The following is a 17,672-nucleotide window of genomic DNA, read 5'->3' as shown; positions in this document are numbered from 1 at the left end:
TAGTGTTGTAGCCCCCCAGATATTGTTGTACTACAGCTTCTAAGAGCCCCAGCTAGCAGAGCCAATGGTGATCAATGCTGGATGTTGCAGTCCAACAATACTCAGAAAATCCTACACTTTCCTACCTGAACTGTGAGACAGTTGAAGAGAACCTTCCTAACCTGAGATGATTTCCAGTCTGGCTAGCAGACACAAAAATGGCCAAATCTTTATAAAATTGACAGTATGTTATTGAACATAGATTTTAAAAAGACAATAGTGATTGGTGTTAAGAGTCCACTTCTTCCATATTTTTCAGTTTCAATTATCATGGAAATTTGTCATGATTGAGGAATACGTATTGGTCTACGACCAAAATAAAGTTAGCATTGAGCAGAAATATAATTTTTCAAAATATTACTCAAAAGTCCACATTTAGCCCACCACTTGAATCCCATCAGGGAGATAGGGCAGGTTATAAATAAAGTGTTATTATTATCATCATCTATATGTCTTACATGTTTTAGTCCCTGAATAGCTTTATGAATTTCATTAGATAATTATTATGTTTTTATGAGATTATGTAAAAAATAGAAATTTTAATTCTATGAGAGGGCTCAGAAGAGTGTGTTTTCAATATTATTTAATTATTCTGGGATTAAATACTTTTGCTTACCTCACACTTTTAACTGATAGTAAATTCATGGCTCCTCTTTAGTCTTTTCTTCTCTAGTTGATGAACTGACATTTTTTTTAATTTGCCCTAACTGAATTCATAATATTTTTGGTTGGTAAACTGCACAGCCTTTGAAATGTTATTTTGTTTGAATAATTGCAATTTTGCAGTGTGTATGTGTGTATATATATATATATATATAAACATTGCCAGTCTCTGAAATTCTTTCAGCTCAGTCAGTAGCTTCACTTTGCACTTTTTTTGTGTCAGAGTGACTTGAGAAACTGCAAGTTGCTTCTGGTGTGAGAGAATTGGCCTTTGCACTGATATCTAACTGAATAATCTTTAAATGAGAACTGCACTTGCTATTTCAGGCATCTATATTTATGCAGTCAAAAATGGTTTTGAAAGGAAACCCTGTTTCCCAGTGACTGAAAATTCATACTTACTGAGACATCATAGTCATAGCACATTCTATAGGGGTCATCAGTTTTCGAATAACATCTTCTGTTAGAAGCTCAGGACAGTGAGCAACAAAACTCCTCATAGCTGGTAATTAAAAATATGTTGGTTGAAATAACTGTGCAAATGAAGAAAGGTGAACTCTCAAGAAGTAGAGAAATTCAAATTTCGATGCAAATGGCAGTGCTTTCTCTAGCAAAACATTAACCTAACAATTTAGTTACCAAATTGGAAAGCTAAGAAAACATTTTTAAAATAACGTATATGCTGTTTGGGCCCCCTGGTGGCGCAGCGGTTTAAACTGATGAGCTTGCTGACTGAAAGGTTGGCAATTTGAATCTGGGGAGCGGGGTGACCTCCCGCTGTTATCCCCAGCTTCTGCCAACCTAGCAGTTCAAAAACATGCAACTGTAAGTAGATCAATAGGTACCACCTTGGTGGGAAAGTAACAATGCTCCAAGCAGTCATGCCGGCAACATGACTTTGGAGGCATCTACAGACAACGCCAGCTCTTCGGCTTAGAAACTGAGATGAGCACCACCCGCTAGAGTTGGAATTGACTTGACTTAATATACCTTTACCTATATGCTGTTTATTTATTGGTTATTGGTGTTTTACTTGGATCTCTCTCTCCCACCAGATTCTACTTTAACAACATTGCAATGGTAATCTAGTCTTGACATTGTGACTTTTCCATTTCAGCTGGATTTGTGACTGAGCGGAATTTTTGATCTGCATTATGTAACTACAATGATGACAGAATGAATTATCATGGGAACTGTTTGCTAGCTTTTTAAGACTCTTACCACAGAGAGCTCCTGCACGTCCTTCCAGTGTTACTTGCCAAGTAAAGGAATCACCACGGGCTTTCTCTGCTTCCAGTTCCTTTAAAGAACGGGGGAACACATTTCGCCACAGGAGCAACATCTTTGGAAGATGGTAACGAACAACTGAAGGACCTAGTTCAACAGACAAATTAAGACTACAGCTTATTAGTGCTCAAGGAAATGCAAAACAAACTTTACCAAATATCTCTAAAATATTTCTACACAATTTATGCATGTCCCTGGAGAGAAAAGGTCGTAGACTACTTGAGCACATTTTAATCAGGAAAAAGCACAGCTAATAAGTGTATACTTTTTTGGACACTGTGCTATAGTGGTTCCCAGACGTCCTTGAATCCCGATGCTACTGGACTATAACTTACAAAAAACTGACCATTAGCCATGGTGACTGCAAACTGTAATACAGATCCATAGAGTTGAAAGAGATCACATGGGTCTTCCAGTCCAACCCTCTGCCATGCAGGAGAAGCACAATAAAAGCAGCCCTGACGGATGGCCATCCAGCCTCTGTTTAAAAGCCTCCAAGGAAGGAGCTTCCAGCACACTCTGAGGCAGAGAGTTCCACTGTTGAACAGCTCTCACAGTCAGGAAGTTCTTCCTAATGTTCAGGTGGAATCTCCTTCCCCGTAATTTGAACCCATTGCTCCGAATCTCCAGGGCAGCAGAAAACAAGCCTGCTCTCTCTTCCTTCTGATATCCTTTCAAATATTTTGAGGTGACCCAAGTTTGGGAACAGCAGTGTTACAGGAAAAGCTAATAATTTTGTCAAACTTGAGAATGGGAGATTACAAAAATATTTATATTTTTTTACTCAGATAAATAGCAGTATTACAATCAATTAAAGCTAAATTTTAAAATAATCTAATTTCTAAAGGTTTTTACAACTGAACTGCTAGAAACTATATACAGAAGTTTGGAAGAGACCCATTTATTCTAACCTGTATTGGATGTTTAGCCACCCAAGACGTTTTACTGTCAAGGTTGACTAAGACAAGCTTATCAAGACATAATAGTTATATTAAAACACAGTGACAGGGTAGCAGGTAGTTTCACCTAAAGTCATTAAAGCACCGAGCAAAAGCCATCCAGCCTGAGTTCGCTGTAAGGACAATCTACTATTCTGTGCTGCAGTTCTCAAGAGGTCCTCAGCAATGCTAACAACCATCTGAAAGCAAGAGAAAGAGGATTTTAAAAAAAGTTTATCCAATAATTAATTTAATTAATCAGCTAGATGTAAAGAGGACAGTGAAATACTTAAAAAGGAGAAAAAAAAACTATTCATAGTCTAGCCGTCATCATTTCTTTACTTTAATGTAACTATAAGCATCTTTTATTATACCTTTCTCTATATAACTGAGGACACCAGCCAAAAGAATGGATTACAAGCAACCTCAGCTTTAACAGGAAATATGGAAGGATAGGGAAAGGATTAAATCAAAGAGAAAAAAAACAAGATGAGGGATAAAGCTGATGAAGGAAAAACATGGGAAAGAGGAGCATAGAAAAAGGAAATTAAGGGAAGCTGAGAGAAATTCAGGAAAAAGGAAGCAAGAGGAGTTGGAGTGGGAAAGCATGAGAAATGGGCTCAGTAGTGACAGAGGAAAGTGTAAGACTCAGCTATTTGTTCTCAAAGCAGGAATAAGAAACTGAAAGAGTAGAGATAATAACAACAGATAAAACTCATGAAACTGATTTTAATGTTGTGTATATTTATCTTATCTCCCGGCACGGAATGCTTGCTGTATATATGTTGTGCTCTGCTTCGAGTCCCCTTTGGGGTGGGAAGGGCAGAATATAAATATTTCAAATAAATACACACTATCCAGAATGGGAAGCTGGGGTGCCAAGGACTACAAATGTTTACAGCAAATGAATTAGGTTCAAGAATGATGGCACAGTTTAGAGCAGTGATTCTCAACCTGTGCGTCCCCAGATGTTTTGGCCTTCAACTCTCAGAAATCCTAACCTCTGGTAAACTGGCTGGAATTTCTGGGAGTTGTAGGCCAAAATACCTGGAGACCCACTAGTTGAGAACCACTGGTTTAAAGTCATAATAAACAACTGTGTCTTCAGGGTAAAGGACAGAGTTAACACAAACACGGTTTTTAGTATAATGCAGTTCTGTTACAATTGTATATTGCAGTCTTTATTACATTAACAATAATAATTTCATTTGATGACAGTTGCCTTTCACTGCATCCACAGCAATATTCTATAGCAAAACAAAGCTGTTCCCAATCTTACCTTCCCTTTTGCATGAGGAATGCCTAGAGGACATTGATGAACTCCGCCTAACAAAGCAGCCATTGCAAAACTGTATCCACTAACAGCTTCTGGTGATGTCTTCAGGTTGTTGAGCCTTTCTGCACAGCGGTCTAAGAAAGGCGTCAACTGGAAAGGCAAGGCCACAGCTACACAGCGCAAGCACCAGGCAGCTGCAAGTCGAGCAGCCATACTGGGATGAAGAAGAACTGAAGTCACAGTCTCAAGCAGTCCTGAAAGAGATATAGATGACAACAGCTTCTTAAAAAGACAGCATCAAAACGTTTTTAAACAATAAGGAAAACCACGAGCCATGTGCTTCTTCCTCCATTACCTCCAACCAATGATCAGAAATACAAGATAAGAGGGTATTTAAAAGCCAAAAAACTATTGCATAGAATTTAGGTCTACTTTACAACCTTGGAAGCTTTTATACTGAGGGATTTGCCAGAACCGACACACTTAGGGCCCTTCAGGCAGCCCCTATATCCCAGGATCTGATCCAAGGTTTTCTGCTTTAAACTGGATTATATGAGTTCACACTAGTAGATAATCTGGGATAATCTGGAAGGGACCTTAGAATTGAGCTATACTTTATATCAGTTTCTCAAACTGTGCTCCTCCAGATGTTTTGGACTTCAATAACTAACAGCTGGTAAAATGTTGGGATTTCTGAGTGCTGAAGTCAAAGACACCTGGAGGAGCACAGTTTGAGAAACACTGCTTTATATAACAATGGAGAAAAAAGTCCATCCATGGTAGCTGTGTGTGCACTTCCACAATGATACATACATATAAATCCTCTCTATCCATGGATTCTGTAATCAGGAATGAAAACATACAGTTGGAAAATGTTTCTGTCCTTGCCTGCCAAATCCCCCCCCCCCCCAAAAAAAACAAACGAACAAAAAACAAACCATGATTTTGCCATTTTAAAGTACACCATTTTATTATGCCACTACATATAATATCCACAGATTTTTGTATCCATGGCTGGGGAGAGGGGTGTCAACCCCAGTGGATACCAAGCTTCCGCAGTAGAACAAATTAGAGAGCCTGACCATTTCTTTCCAGATAAATCTGTATTTGCATGTAGACTTAATGACTAACCTATAGAAGGTTCTTGTATAAGAGGTGATGCAGTGGCATTCAGGCTCTGAACGAGACTCCCAAGCTCTTGAAGGGCACAAACCATTACATGCTGACTTGCAGAAACATCAGCTGCGCCTGACTTGTTTTCAGTATTAGAATCATTCACAACAGCTTCTGTCAAGGGAAATGAGGTGAGAAAAAGGAAATATGTACCATTCAACTAAATCTGATGTGTAGTTAGAGGAGTGCAATTGGAAAGCACATTAAAATTAGAAACAAACTATAATACAATTGATAAGAAGTTAAAGCATATTTCGACCTCTTTAATATGCCATAGAGTTCCGTGTTATTTTTGCTCCAAACAAGGACAATGGCAACTTTTACAGAACAGAAATAGGTTTAGCACATTCCTATGTATCTTGCTGGAAATCCATATTTTTCCATCACAAATGTAAAGAAATCATTTTTAAAAAACTATTTTTGGAAAATTTCCAAAGAAATGAGAAAAAAGTACTATGAAATATTTTTTCATGAGATAAAATTACTTGTAGTTGTCATTTTTAAGTAACATAAACTAGATTGAAGAAAACTAATGAAAACCAAGAGAGAGAGAATTAAACTATCATATTATTGTGTCCTGAAACATAATTATATTAGCCAACACACATTTTGGTGCCTCAAACATTAGCACTGTTTCTGGGTGAATTTGATGCCCACGGCCATGCCACCTTGAGCCCACCCAATCTTGTTTGATCTCGGAAACTAAGCAGGTCCGGGCCTAATTAGTACTTGGTTGGGGGCTAAATTTGACCTGCTGATTCCATAAATGGCACCAGTTTCCCCCTAATTGTTCTAGATTTTGAGATACAGAATATATACCATCTCTCAATAATCCTCTGACTGAATTGTTGAGACTGATACAGGAAAGAAACACCGTACATTCGATAAAAGTGCAAAACAGCAAGTTTTGTCTTCCACTGATGTTCTTATTACATAAGAGTAATTAGGCTGAACTTCAGGAGAACACAAAATGTTCATCATCTACAGTTATTTTTTTTAGCAAGTTTTGTATTCAATAAGTGTTCACTATCTACAGTTAGGGCCCCCTGGTGGCTCAGTGGGTTAAACAGCTGAGCTGCTGAATTTGCTGACTGAAAGGCTGGCAGTTTGAATCCGGGGAGTGGAGTGAGCTCCCGCTGTTAACCCCAGCTTCTGCCAACCTAAGAGTTTGAAAATATGTAAATGTGAGTACATCAATAGGTACCACTTTTGCAGGAAGGTAATGGCGCTCCATTGGAGGTGTCTATGGACAACGCTGGTCTTCGGCTTAGAAAAGGAGATAAGCACCATCCCCCAGAGTCGGATACGACTAGACTTAATGTCAAGGGAAATCTTTACTTTACCTTATCTACAGTTAACTAGAAAATGTATTAGCCTTACAAAAGTGTGTTCTAGTCCTTTTTTGTATTTTTATTGAATGTATGGTATTTGTATGGTATTTCTTTCCTATATCAGTCTCAACAGTTCTGTCATGCCAAACCAAACACATGAAAAGGGTGAGAATAAGGGCTTTTTATCTAGAACTTTTGAGAATATAAGCACCACACATATAACCTTTGATCAACCTAAGAACAGAAATGAAGAGATTAAAAGAACAGAGGCAAATAAATGTTTCATTCCCCTGTGCAGAATCTTTCCTCAGTAGTGGTATTGGTTTTTGAGCACTGTGCCCCTTTGATCACACCAATTTCTTTCCATTTTAGAAATTAAGCTGACTTGAACCTGGTTAATATTTAGATATGAAACTGCTAGGAAATACCAGGAATCTCAAAGAAAAGCTATGAAAGAATCTCACCTGAAACTCTGTGAAGCCATTGCCAGTTAGAACAGACAAATCTAGTGTTCAGTATAAAGGCAGATATCTATGTCCCTGTGATTGCAATTCCCTACATTCCAACATCATCACATCTGGAGAACTTAAGACTTTCTGTCCCTACTTTACACTATCATCCTCTGATATAGAATGTGGCAGACAAAAGCTAGAATAGCTTCATTAAACTTCACATTTCACTGAACACATTATCACCATGCTGTGAACACACACTACTAATTGTTAAGCAGCAGTTTTTTGTTCATACCCACCCTTTTATTCCATACATGTTACTGCTGTCAAAGAAGTAAATAAGTAAGTAAAGTAAGTAAGTACTGCTGTCAAATAACATAGTGGCATAGTGAAAAACCTAGAAATATCAACACTGCATTATTGGAATTGCAGGGAAAATGATCATATCTCATAAGAAATGCAGCACTAGCCACTCAATTTCTGACTCTTACCTACTGCTTTCATTTGCGTAGAAATAGCCTGGCAAATATCTTTGGCAGCAGCAATCTGTGCCTTTTCTCCTAGTAAACTGCCCACAGTTGCTCTTAGGATAAAAGAGACGCATCTTCGAGAGTACACAGCTTCTACATGAGTCTGGGTTGCACGAGGATGAGAAACCAGATCCAGTACATGAGACAAGAAGGTGGCAAAATTGCGCTCCAGCCACTGGCCTCCTAGTGTTGTGACAAAGACGACATAGGCCTGCAAATTCAAAGCCCAAAAATTACCATTTCTAAAACAGGATAAAAGAACAAAGGGGATGCATAAAGAGAAGGCTGAAATGATACAAGGTGTGTGACATCTCAAAGCAAGAAAATCTCATTTCATGGATGAGTTCATATTTGTGGTCTATCACATACTGCAAATATATACAATTGAATGTGCATTCAATGCTACCAGAAGCTAAAGGAATACATGTATGAGGGAATTTGCTATGGTCTCTGTACTTGTACAGTCTACTGTCTTTAAAAGCTTATCCCAAAAGCTGAGACTGTGCATTTATGGCATGCTGAATCAAGAGCTATGAATACCCCAAAGTGATCATTTTCCAGAATGCTGCGAAACAGCATCTGTTCCAACGACTCTTGTTAATCTACTTAGGAAAATAAGCCACTCTGTATTGTTAAAACAATTTCCGTGTGAAACAAGTATTTTAAAAGGGTAAACTAACCTGAGTAACTCCAACTCGCACTTCTCGATTGACAGATCCTCCCACTTTTAACATTTCCCCACCACTTTTTAAGAATCCAGACCCCCCACGCAGAAAGCCAGTGGCCATGAGTTCCAAGACTTCTTCCAGTGTAGCTCGTTTCACATTCTGCCGCATCACTGAAAGCAAAAAATAATAATGTGACAGAATATTTTAAGGAACATTTGTTTGCACTTGTATTATTACTGAAACACACTCTATGTGGGGTTGCCCTCTAAAGACGGCTCGAAAACTGTAACTTGTGCAAAGATTGCCAGCCAAGCTACTAACAGGAGCTGATTACATTGAGCACACCTCTCCACTGCTAAAACAGCTCCACTGGCTGCCTGTTCGTTTCCGGGCCCAATTCAAAGTGCAGGTCATATCCTATGAAGTCCTACACAGTTCAGTTCCAGCTCGGCCGCAACACCCCCCTTATGAACCAGCTTGAGCCCTGAGGTCTGCAGGGGAGGTCCTCTTGGTCCCAACCCCTTCACAAGCATGGCTGGAGGGAATGAGAGAGAAAGAGCCATCCCAAGGAAATTAGATTGGCTCCCCCCGGTCGATTTTTAGAAAGCAACTTAAAACTTTGCTCTGGAAACAGGCTTTTGGAGATGATCAGTAGAAGAACTACTTTAGTAAGACACATGGTTTTAATATTTTTAATGCTTTTATTCCACCAAGAGCAGCTATTTCTGATGTTGATGTTATGTTATATTCTTATATTTTTTTTCAGTAACTGCAATGGTTCTATTTTAAGTTATGTTCATTGGAGCTATGTACTACTGTTTTTTGTTTTGTTTTTTTTAAAAAAAACTGTTTTAACTGTTATTTTGCTGTAAGCCACCCTGAGTCCCTTTCTAGGAGAAGGGGTGGGATATAAATAACATCATCATCATTATTATATCTGACACGTGGAGAAGCATCTTACATTGCTATAATAATAAAGATATTTACATGATTGATTTACTGCTTACTATCCCACCTTTCTCCCAGGACAGGACCTAACGTGGCTTATAGCAAAGAGTTTGTTATGAGCCAACACAATTCAATATTACAAAATTAAAAACAAACAAACAAATAATACTTTACTTTAAAATGTTTAAACTACAGTATTCCTATTAAAAGACAATTCTGCAACTTCCAGTTAACAACCAAGACCAAGCTGTTTCTTTTATTGGTTTTTAAAAAAATGTGTTTTTTAATTTCATAACTGCAGAAAGATAGGGGTAACCTGTCACTGGAAGGAATTTCAGATATAATACTTAATGCAGTTTCCAAAATTCTCAGAAGAGCATAAATTATATAGCAAATTCACAAAACAGTTCCTGTCACACTAGATCAAGATCTGCCATTGCAGATGAATGATTTTAACCTAGCCAAGTTGCAAACACTGAAGACATAACTCTTCCCAACTCTATTCCACAGTTCAAAAAGATAAAAATATCTTCACCTTACGTGAGCAAACAAACCTTAATATGAAATCAAAGCACAGAATAATAGTCAGGCTTTGTTTATCTATGGTGTATATATAGAGTCAACCATTCACGGCTTGAACACATTAAAATCTAAAAATAAAACCTTGATTTTCCAATTTAAATATGCCATCATATATAATGGGACTTAGGAATTCGCAGATTTTGTTATCCTAGGGCAATCCTGGAACCAAACCACATAATTACATATACATCTCAGAATTTAGTACCTGCAGCTTGTTTTGGTATCAATGCTGTAGCCATAACTGTTCCCAAAAGTTTGGATACTGCAACTCTCACACCATAGTTTGAGTTTTCCAGAGACTTAAAACAAAGAGTTGCTACATTTTCGAGTTCTGCTGTCCACATAAATACAGCTTCATTTTGCAGTTCCAATAAGCACTACAGAAAAAAAAATTAAATATTATTACAATTGATAAATGCATATCTGTACATTCCTGGAATGTTGCCAGCACAGAATTTGCCACCACTTATCCCACTTGAATAGTGCATGGCAGGCACAGTATTTTTAAATCATTTGAAAAATGTATAGCAATTATTTCTTGATTTATTTACTACTATTTTGATCCCACTCTATCTCACCCCAAGGGGAACTCAGAGCGGCTTCCAATTTTGGAAATTATTCAATGCCACAATTACACAAAACAACAATACATAGCACAATTAAACTGTGTTAATTGTACTTAATTACTTAATACTTGTGATTATCCTTCCAGGAAAGATCTGGAATTATAGTCGGTCCTCCACATTTGCAGGTTTGACTTTTGTGGATTTGATTTTTCACAGATCTGATTACAATGTTCTGTCTAGAAATGTCTAGGTCCTCCAGTGAAAACCAATGGTCGACTTCTGCAAAATGTCAGTCGTAGAGCCATGCTTGAGGACCTAAGAGATTCCTGGGGAAAACATCTGGTAAATGTTGACCAAAGAAGCATGCTAGAGAAGCTTGATATTCCTAGAGAGGTGTTCTTTCAGGTTACAAAAATAGCAATTTTATTATTTGTGGGTTTTTTTTTTCACCTTTTCAGGAGGTGTCTTGTGCCCCTAAGCCCAACGAATGTGGAGGGCTGAATATAATCAAATATTATTAGCAAATTGAGACAACCACACACACCTTTAAAATGGTCAGTTTTAAAGTGTAGCACTTTAAAGGTGTATTATCATTTATGAGATCTGCATCCCATACTTTATAACAAATATTACAATACTGAATACTGCAAATAAATTGGCTGTGTTTTAGACCAGCTGATAGAAAAGACAACTACCAATCCACACCACACCTGTCAACAACAATTAATGTCACAACTAGCAAATGGTGTGGTAACAAATAAAGCAGTAGTGGCCTCAAGCATCCATACTAGAAAGAGTAAAGGTATTACACAACTTATAAATGCATATGAAAGTTTTAGTGATCCAAAACACATTTCTACACTATGCAATATGAAAAGGTCCTACCTTAGCTACTGCACATCGTACAGCCATAGCTCTGTCTGTCAAGAGAGACCTAGCATTTTTGTAGATATCACGGTGGCAAGAAGCTGCGGCACAACCCAGACCACTCAGGACTTTCTGTAAACTCATTAATATTTCACTTCGGCCTTGTGACTTTAAAAATGCAGGTGGAATGTAGAAGAATGAGAAAGAGGAATCAAACAAATTGTTGTGTACTTTTTCAACTTTTTATGAACTATAACAATAGGAAATTGCATGCTTATTTCTTCAATATGAACTAAAATATAAACTTAGCAGTGTATGTGAAAATAACATCATGTGTGAACTAATGAAAATGATGAGTAAATCATGTTAACGCACATTATTAGCTCTAGAGTGAAGACAAAAAAACTGCAGAGAACAAGCAAATGCTAGAATATATGCAACATTTGTTTATATTAACTAAATTTCTCCAATATTTTTATTTAAACCAATAGCAACTCAAACAATTTCTGAATCTGGAATATATGATAATAGAAATGAAAGAGAACAGATTAATCAAAAATAATTTTGAAAGCTTTGACTAAATCATTAATTGATATTTGTAATCTGCAGCAACATGAATAACGTATTTTGCTAAGGATGGAAGAAAAACAAAGAACACATAAAACATTTTTAAACACTACTTTCACTCACCTCAGCACTTTTCAAAGATTTTAACAGATTGTTAACCGTTTCTGGAAAAGAACTGCCCAGCATTCTCCCCATCTTTTCATAAAAGGCTCCAACACATGCCACTGCAGTGCTGCAAAAAGGCAGGATAATCACTAATATTTTCACAGCATTAGACAGAAGGCAAAATATTGTGAGACAAAAACAGGTAATTTTATGCAGCCAGAAATGCAGAAAAAGCAAGCCTGCATTTTAGCTAGGCAGAAATTTTTGGAAATGAACAGGTGAGACAATTCAGAAGGATTATAAACAAGTAAAACATACATTGCAAAACTGTTTTGAAACACATTATTTACACTATCTTTATCCACAAAGTGAATCACATTACTTACGTATTTCAAAATATGTACAACTTGTTAACTAAGGGCTTTTCCAGACAGGCCCTTTATCCCAGGATCTGATCCCAGGTTTTCTGCTTTAAACTGGATTATATGAGTCTACACTGCCAGATAATCTGGGATAAACAGAAAACCTGGAATCAGATCCTGGGATATAGGGCCTGTCTGGAAGGGCCCTAAATATTGTTTGGCATACATTAATAGTGTTTTTCAAGAATGGGTGAAATAATTAAATAAAATGCATCTTTAAAAAAATGAAGTCCTAAAAGTGTGAAATTTAATCCAAGATAGAAAGTTATATTGAACTACTGAACTATAGTTCTTAAAAGACATCCCCGAGTGAATGGTATGTAGGGTCTTAAAAAAACACATCCTGTCTGATGTTGGAAGGTAGGCAGGATCAGCCATGGCTAGTACAGGGATGGAAGTACTAGCAACTAATGAATACTAGGTTCTTTGTTTACTTTCTGAAAATGTTTTGCTGTAAACTTGTATGAATAACAATGTCTTCAACACCACCGAATTTTTACATAAAGTGTCCTCACAATGTTCCATGAAGCAGAATTTTTTGCTGCCACCCCCCCCCCCCTAAGTAAATGCACAGGAACACATACAGACAGTGCAAACAGCAGTGCTGGAAATGGGTAGTTTAAGCGCATATCTCATATCATTATCTAACCCTATGAATGTGTAACCTACGGGCCCCGGGAAAGGAAGTATCAGGTAGAACAGTTACAGGTAAACAGAGAAGTAGCAATCCTCGCAGTACCTCCCTGTGCTCCCTGGACACTCAAACTGGACACAATGTGCTCTACTATGGCATATTTGAATAAATATATTCATATTTAAACAGTTGATATTAACGTAAGATAACTGATTTTAGTGTTTATGTATATTTATAGTTTGTTTTTGGGCTGGCACTGAATATTTGCCATATATATGTTGTGCTCCGCCCTGAGTCCCCTTCAGGGTGAGAAGGCTGGAATATTAATTTTTTTAAAATAAATTAATCAATAATCTAGTTCCATCTTGTCTCTTTCAGAATACACAGAATAGATATCAATGCTTTAAAAGTAATGCTACAATCCTATGGAAATTCCTGAAGGATCTCTTTGATTTCAATGAACTTTATTTCAAAATAGAAATAAACAACAGCATGTTCATTAGATGAAACCTAAGGCATTGATATTTAAAGGAAGGATACGTTGCACTGTGCAAATATCCTTTCTTTACATACCAATGTCTTTGTTTCCATCTATCATGTTCCTTCAACCCCAGAAAAATAATAATGAACAAGTCTTGTGAGAAAACAATACGAAACAGGTGCCACAGTTGCTTCAAAGTATCAGTCACTTATCAGTAAGATACACCAGATCATTTTAAATACAGCACATATTTAAAATAGCACGAGTCTATAAGGAATTTATAATTGGGCAACTACTTGTTCAGCTTCAGCTATTAATAACTGAGCCATTACATTTTCTTACTTGTTAGAACATTCCCTATAATAGTAAACTATTACTTACAGTTTAGTTGGTAAGTAGGCCGAAGTATCATCTTTACTTTTGATAATGTCATTGCACTTATCAAGGGTCTGAAATACAGTAAAGGTGTCTCCAATGCTGTACAGAGCAGCAAGATTTTTAGCAAGTAATTTTCGGGTAGGTGGTCCAGGTGAACTGCTGATAAGACCAGTTAACTGTTCAACAAGCTTTTTTTGTTTTTCTTTGACATCCGTCTGTTAAATAAAACACAAATTCAAATTTCTCTGTTCTGATATTTACATCTCAGCATGCTTAGTTTTGTTGACTGCTATTCAGTTATACTTAATAAATGTCTGGTTGCTCCTGACACGCTAAATAAATAAATACGTTATACTTAATGGAAAAATGGAGGCTATTTTTGGGCAGATAAGTTGTCCCACTTCATGAGTCATCTTACTTTACATCAGTGGTTCTCAACCTGCGGGTCCCCAGATGTTTTGGCCTTCAACTCCCAGAAATCCTAACTGCTGGTAAACTGGCTGGGATTTCTGGGAGTTGTAGGCCAAAACACCTGGGGACACACAGGTTGAGAAGCACTGCTTTACATGAAGGTGTCTTGGCGTCTTGCAATTTGATGGTTCATTAAACAAAGGCAATACTGGTTTTCTGCACTGTCCCATTTACTGGACCTTTTTCAGAAGCACTGATACAATTTTAGTCATTGCATGACATTCCCTGGTTTACAAGATGAAAACAAAGAAATAAGTTTAAAACATCAATTACTGAGCTTCAATGCGGATTGGTACCAACTGCACTTTCTCCAGAGCAAAGGAGTTAGACTCAGTGAGGCATACTTTGGAAAACATATATAAGATGGTCAGAGATCAAACAAGCTCAAAGGTTTTATATATCTGACTTGGGTATTTGGCTGTTTCCAGTGTTCAAGAATGTCCCACCCTGGTTATATTTACCAAAGTGCAGGCACAAAAGCAAAGGGGAAAATATACCTTATTAGCAGCAACAAGGACTTTGTCAAGAAACCGCAGCCATTCAAAAATGAAAACTGGTCGCTTTGCTTCTGTGATCTGAGCCAAAGCCTCTTCATTTAATAACAAACTGTGAGCTAGCTCCATGGTTGGTCAACTTCAGATTTTCTGCAGATGCATTTATTTCCTATTATAGAAATAGATCAACATATTTTGTTCTTTACAGTCCTTAGTCCTAGTAACTGTTCACAAACTACTCATCATTTATTTAGTAGCATTTGCATTATAATTCATTTGTGCATGAATTAACCTCATGAATTTACAACTCCCTGACTCCATAGCACTGAGCCATGGCAATTCAAGTGGTGTCAAACTGCATCAATTCCAAGTGTGGATGCACCCTGTGTTTTGACTGCAACTCCCAGAAGACCCAGCCAGCTTTACAGTGTTTGGGAACATATCTCTGGTCTGCAACTCTGTCCAGTGGTTCCTAATATTTGTTCAGATTGGAGAGCTGGGACAAAACCAAAAAAAGGAATTTCAACAGGGAGAAATATTTGATATTACATTAAAGCAATAAAAATGAAATGCACAGATCTAGAATGGGTGACAGCTGGCTTTAAATCAGTCCATGTGAAAGGGATCTAGGCGTTTAAGGCCCCTTCCACACAGCTGAATAAAATTCACATTGAACTGGATTATATGGCAGTGTGGACTCAGATAACCCAGGTCAAAACAGATATCGTGGATTATTTGCCTTGATATATGGCTGTGTGGAAGGGCCCTCAGTAGACCAGAAAGTGAACATGAGGCAACAGTGTGATGCAGCAGCTTAAAAAGTCAATGTGATTCTAGTTGCATCAAAAGGAGTATAGTGCCTAGATCAGGGGTCCTCAAACTAAGGCCTGGGGTCGGATACAGCCCTCCAAGGTCATTTACCCGGCCCTCACTCAGGGTCAACCTAAGTCTGAAACTACTTGAAAGCACACAACAACAACAATCCAATCTCATCAGCCAAAAGCAGGCCCACACTTCCCATTGGAATACTAATAAGCTTATATTTATTAAAATTGTTCTTCATTTTACTTATTGTACTGTTTTTTGCACTACAAATAAGATATGTGCAGTGTGCATAGGAATTCATTCATTTTTTTTTCAAATTATAATCCGGCCCTCCAACAGTTTGAGGGACTGTGACCTGGCCCTCTGTTTAAAAAGTTTGTGGACCCCTGGTCTAGATCAAGGGGAGTCTTTCTTTCACTAACTTCTGCTTTTGTCAGACCTCACCTGAAACATGAAACACTGTGTCCAATTTTGGGCACCACCATTTAAGAGAGATATTGGCTAAAATGATCAAATGTCTGGAGACCATGCTCTATGAGGAGCGGCTTATAAAGAGCTGCTTATGTTTAGCCTACAGGAGAGAAAGTTAAGAGGAGACATGATATCAGAATTACTTTTTTGTGTGAATGAAGTCAACACTGTGATGGTGCAGCTAAGAAAGCCAATGCGGTTCTAGGCTTCACCAGTGTTGAGATTGAGGAAAACCACAGTCCCACTGGTCAGACCTCACCTGGAATAATACTGTGTCTAGTTTTGGGGACCACAATTCAAGGACATTCAATTGACAAGCAAGAAGGTTGTCCAGAGAAAAGCAACTAAAATGATCAAAGGTTTGGAAGCCTTTGAACTGGAATATATGGCAGTGTGGACTCAGATAACCCAGTTCAAAGCAGATATTGTGGGATTATCTGTCTTGATATTCAGGGTTATATGGCTGAGTGGAAGGACCCTGAGTCTACACAGCCATATATTCCAGGGCCTTCCACACAGCCCTATATCCCAGAATATCGTCGGAAAATCCCACATTATCTGAGTGTGGACTCAGGCCTCGTCCATACAGCTGAATAAAATCCCACATTATCTGCTTTGAACTGGGATATATGGCACTGTAGACTCGGATATTCCAGTTCAAAGCAGATATTGTGGGATTATCTTGATATTCTGGGTTACTTACTTACTTACTTACTTTCTGGGTTATAGGGCTGTGTGGAAGGGCCCTGAGTCCACACAGCCCTATATCCCAGAATATCAAGGCAAAACAAACAAACAAAAAATTCACATCTGTCAGGAGTGCTATGATTGTATCTTCCTGCATGGCAGAATGGGGCAGAACAGGGTGGCCCTTATGATCTTGTCCACTGGTCAGCAGTTTAGGAAGCTGAAGCCCTAATCCTATGGGGGAAATTTATGATAGGAAACCCCTAGGGCTGAATGACAGATTAGAGGTATTTCCCCAAAATCTATAAAGCCCCAAGCAGTGTCCATGGAGGGCCCACAGCTCAGGGCAAGTAACATATGGGTTGCAAACATCTGTCTATTACTCTCTCTCCCTCCCAAAAAGGGGGCCTATGGGAGGACTCAGGTGCCAGCACAGCAGATTACTATCTCCCATCACAGGGCCTTGCCAACCCACAGATAAAGGGAGCCAACAGGAGCTCCCCCACCTCAATGAAGACCAGCCTCTTCTCAATGCTCTCTCCTGAGCTGAAGGCCGAAACACCCTCCTCCCCCCCTCCCGCGCGAAGTCCATCCTCCGTCCTAATTTGTCCCAGCTCCGCACCCGTAGACGCTGCGGTGATTCTCTCCCTCACCAAAGCCCCCCTCCCCTCGCCCCTCTTCCGACGCTTCCCCGAAGGAAGCAGTCCTTGCTTCTCACACACCGACCTTTTCTGACAGTCCTCGGCCCTTGGCAAAAGGCGACACACACCCGACGCCGCCATTCCCGGCGTATAGGATGGCAGCCGACCTTCCCCAC

The 17,672-nt window shown here is 38.5% G+C and overlaps 1 protein-coding gene across 2 annotated transcripts in view; it reads right to left on the bottom strand.

Moving 5' to 3' along the window:
* Positions 1–17,670, bottom strand: part of HEATR5B (HEAT repeat containing 5B) — a 51,578-nt gene extending 33,908 nt beyond the window's left edge. Inside the window, exons 1-13 of one of the 2 annotated variants that reach the window (XM_060753978.2) lie at positions 17,582–17,670; positions 14,876–15,041; positions 13,911–14,122; positions 12,011–12,119; positions 11,339–11,488; positions 10,093–10,264; positions 8,370–8,527; positions 7,651–7,900; positions 5,335–5,490; positions 4,207–4,457; positions 3,016–3,127; positions 1,924–2,076; positions 1,105–1,204 (exon numbers count right to left, since the gene is read on the bottom strand). In XM_060753978.2, coding sequence (XP_060609961.2) covers positions 1,105–1,204; positions 1,924–2,076; positions 3,016–3,127; positions 4,207–4,457; positions 5,335–5,490; positions 7,651–7,900; positions 8,370–8,527; positions 10,093–10,264; positions 11,339–11,488; positions 12,011–12,119; positions 13,911–14,122; positions 14,876–15,001 — 1,949 coding nt within the window. In that variant the 5' untranslated portion in view covers positions 15,002–15,041; positions 17,582–17,670. Of the gene's footprint in view, positions 1–1,104; positions 1,205–1,923; positions 2,077–3,015; positions 3,128–4,206; positions 4,458–5,334; positions 5,491–7,650; positions 7,901–8,369; positions 8,528–10,092; positions 10,265–11,338; positions 11,489–12,010; positions 12,120–13,910; positions 14,123–14,875; positions 15,042–16,976; positions 17,085–17,581 lie in introns of those variants that run through there. The other variant, XM_067464479.1, reaches the window with a different exon arrangement.
* Positions 17,671–17,672: the final 2 nt, after the last annotated feature.

The sequence above is a fragment of the Anolis sagrei genome, chromosome 1 (assembly GCF_037176765.1).
Source record: "Anolis sagrei isolate rAnoSag1 chromosome 1, rAnoSag1.mat, whole genome shotgun sequence".
Lineage (NCBI taxonomy): Eukaryota > Metazoa > Chordata > Lepidosauria > Squamata > Dactyloidae > Anolis > Anolis sagrei.
This window is presented reverse-complemented; position numbering and strand designations above follow the sequence as displayed.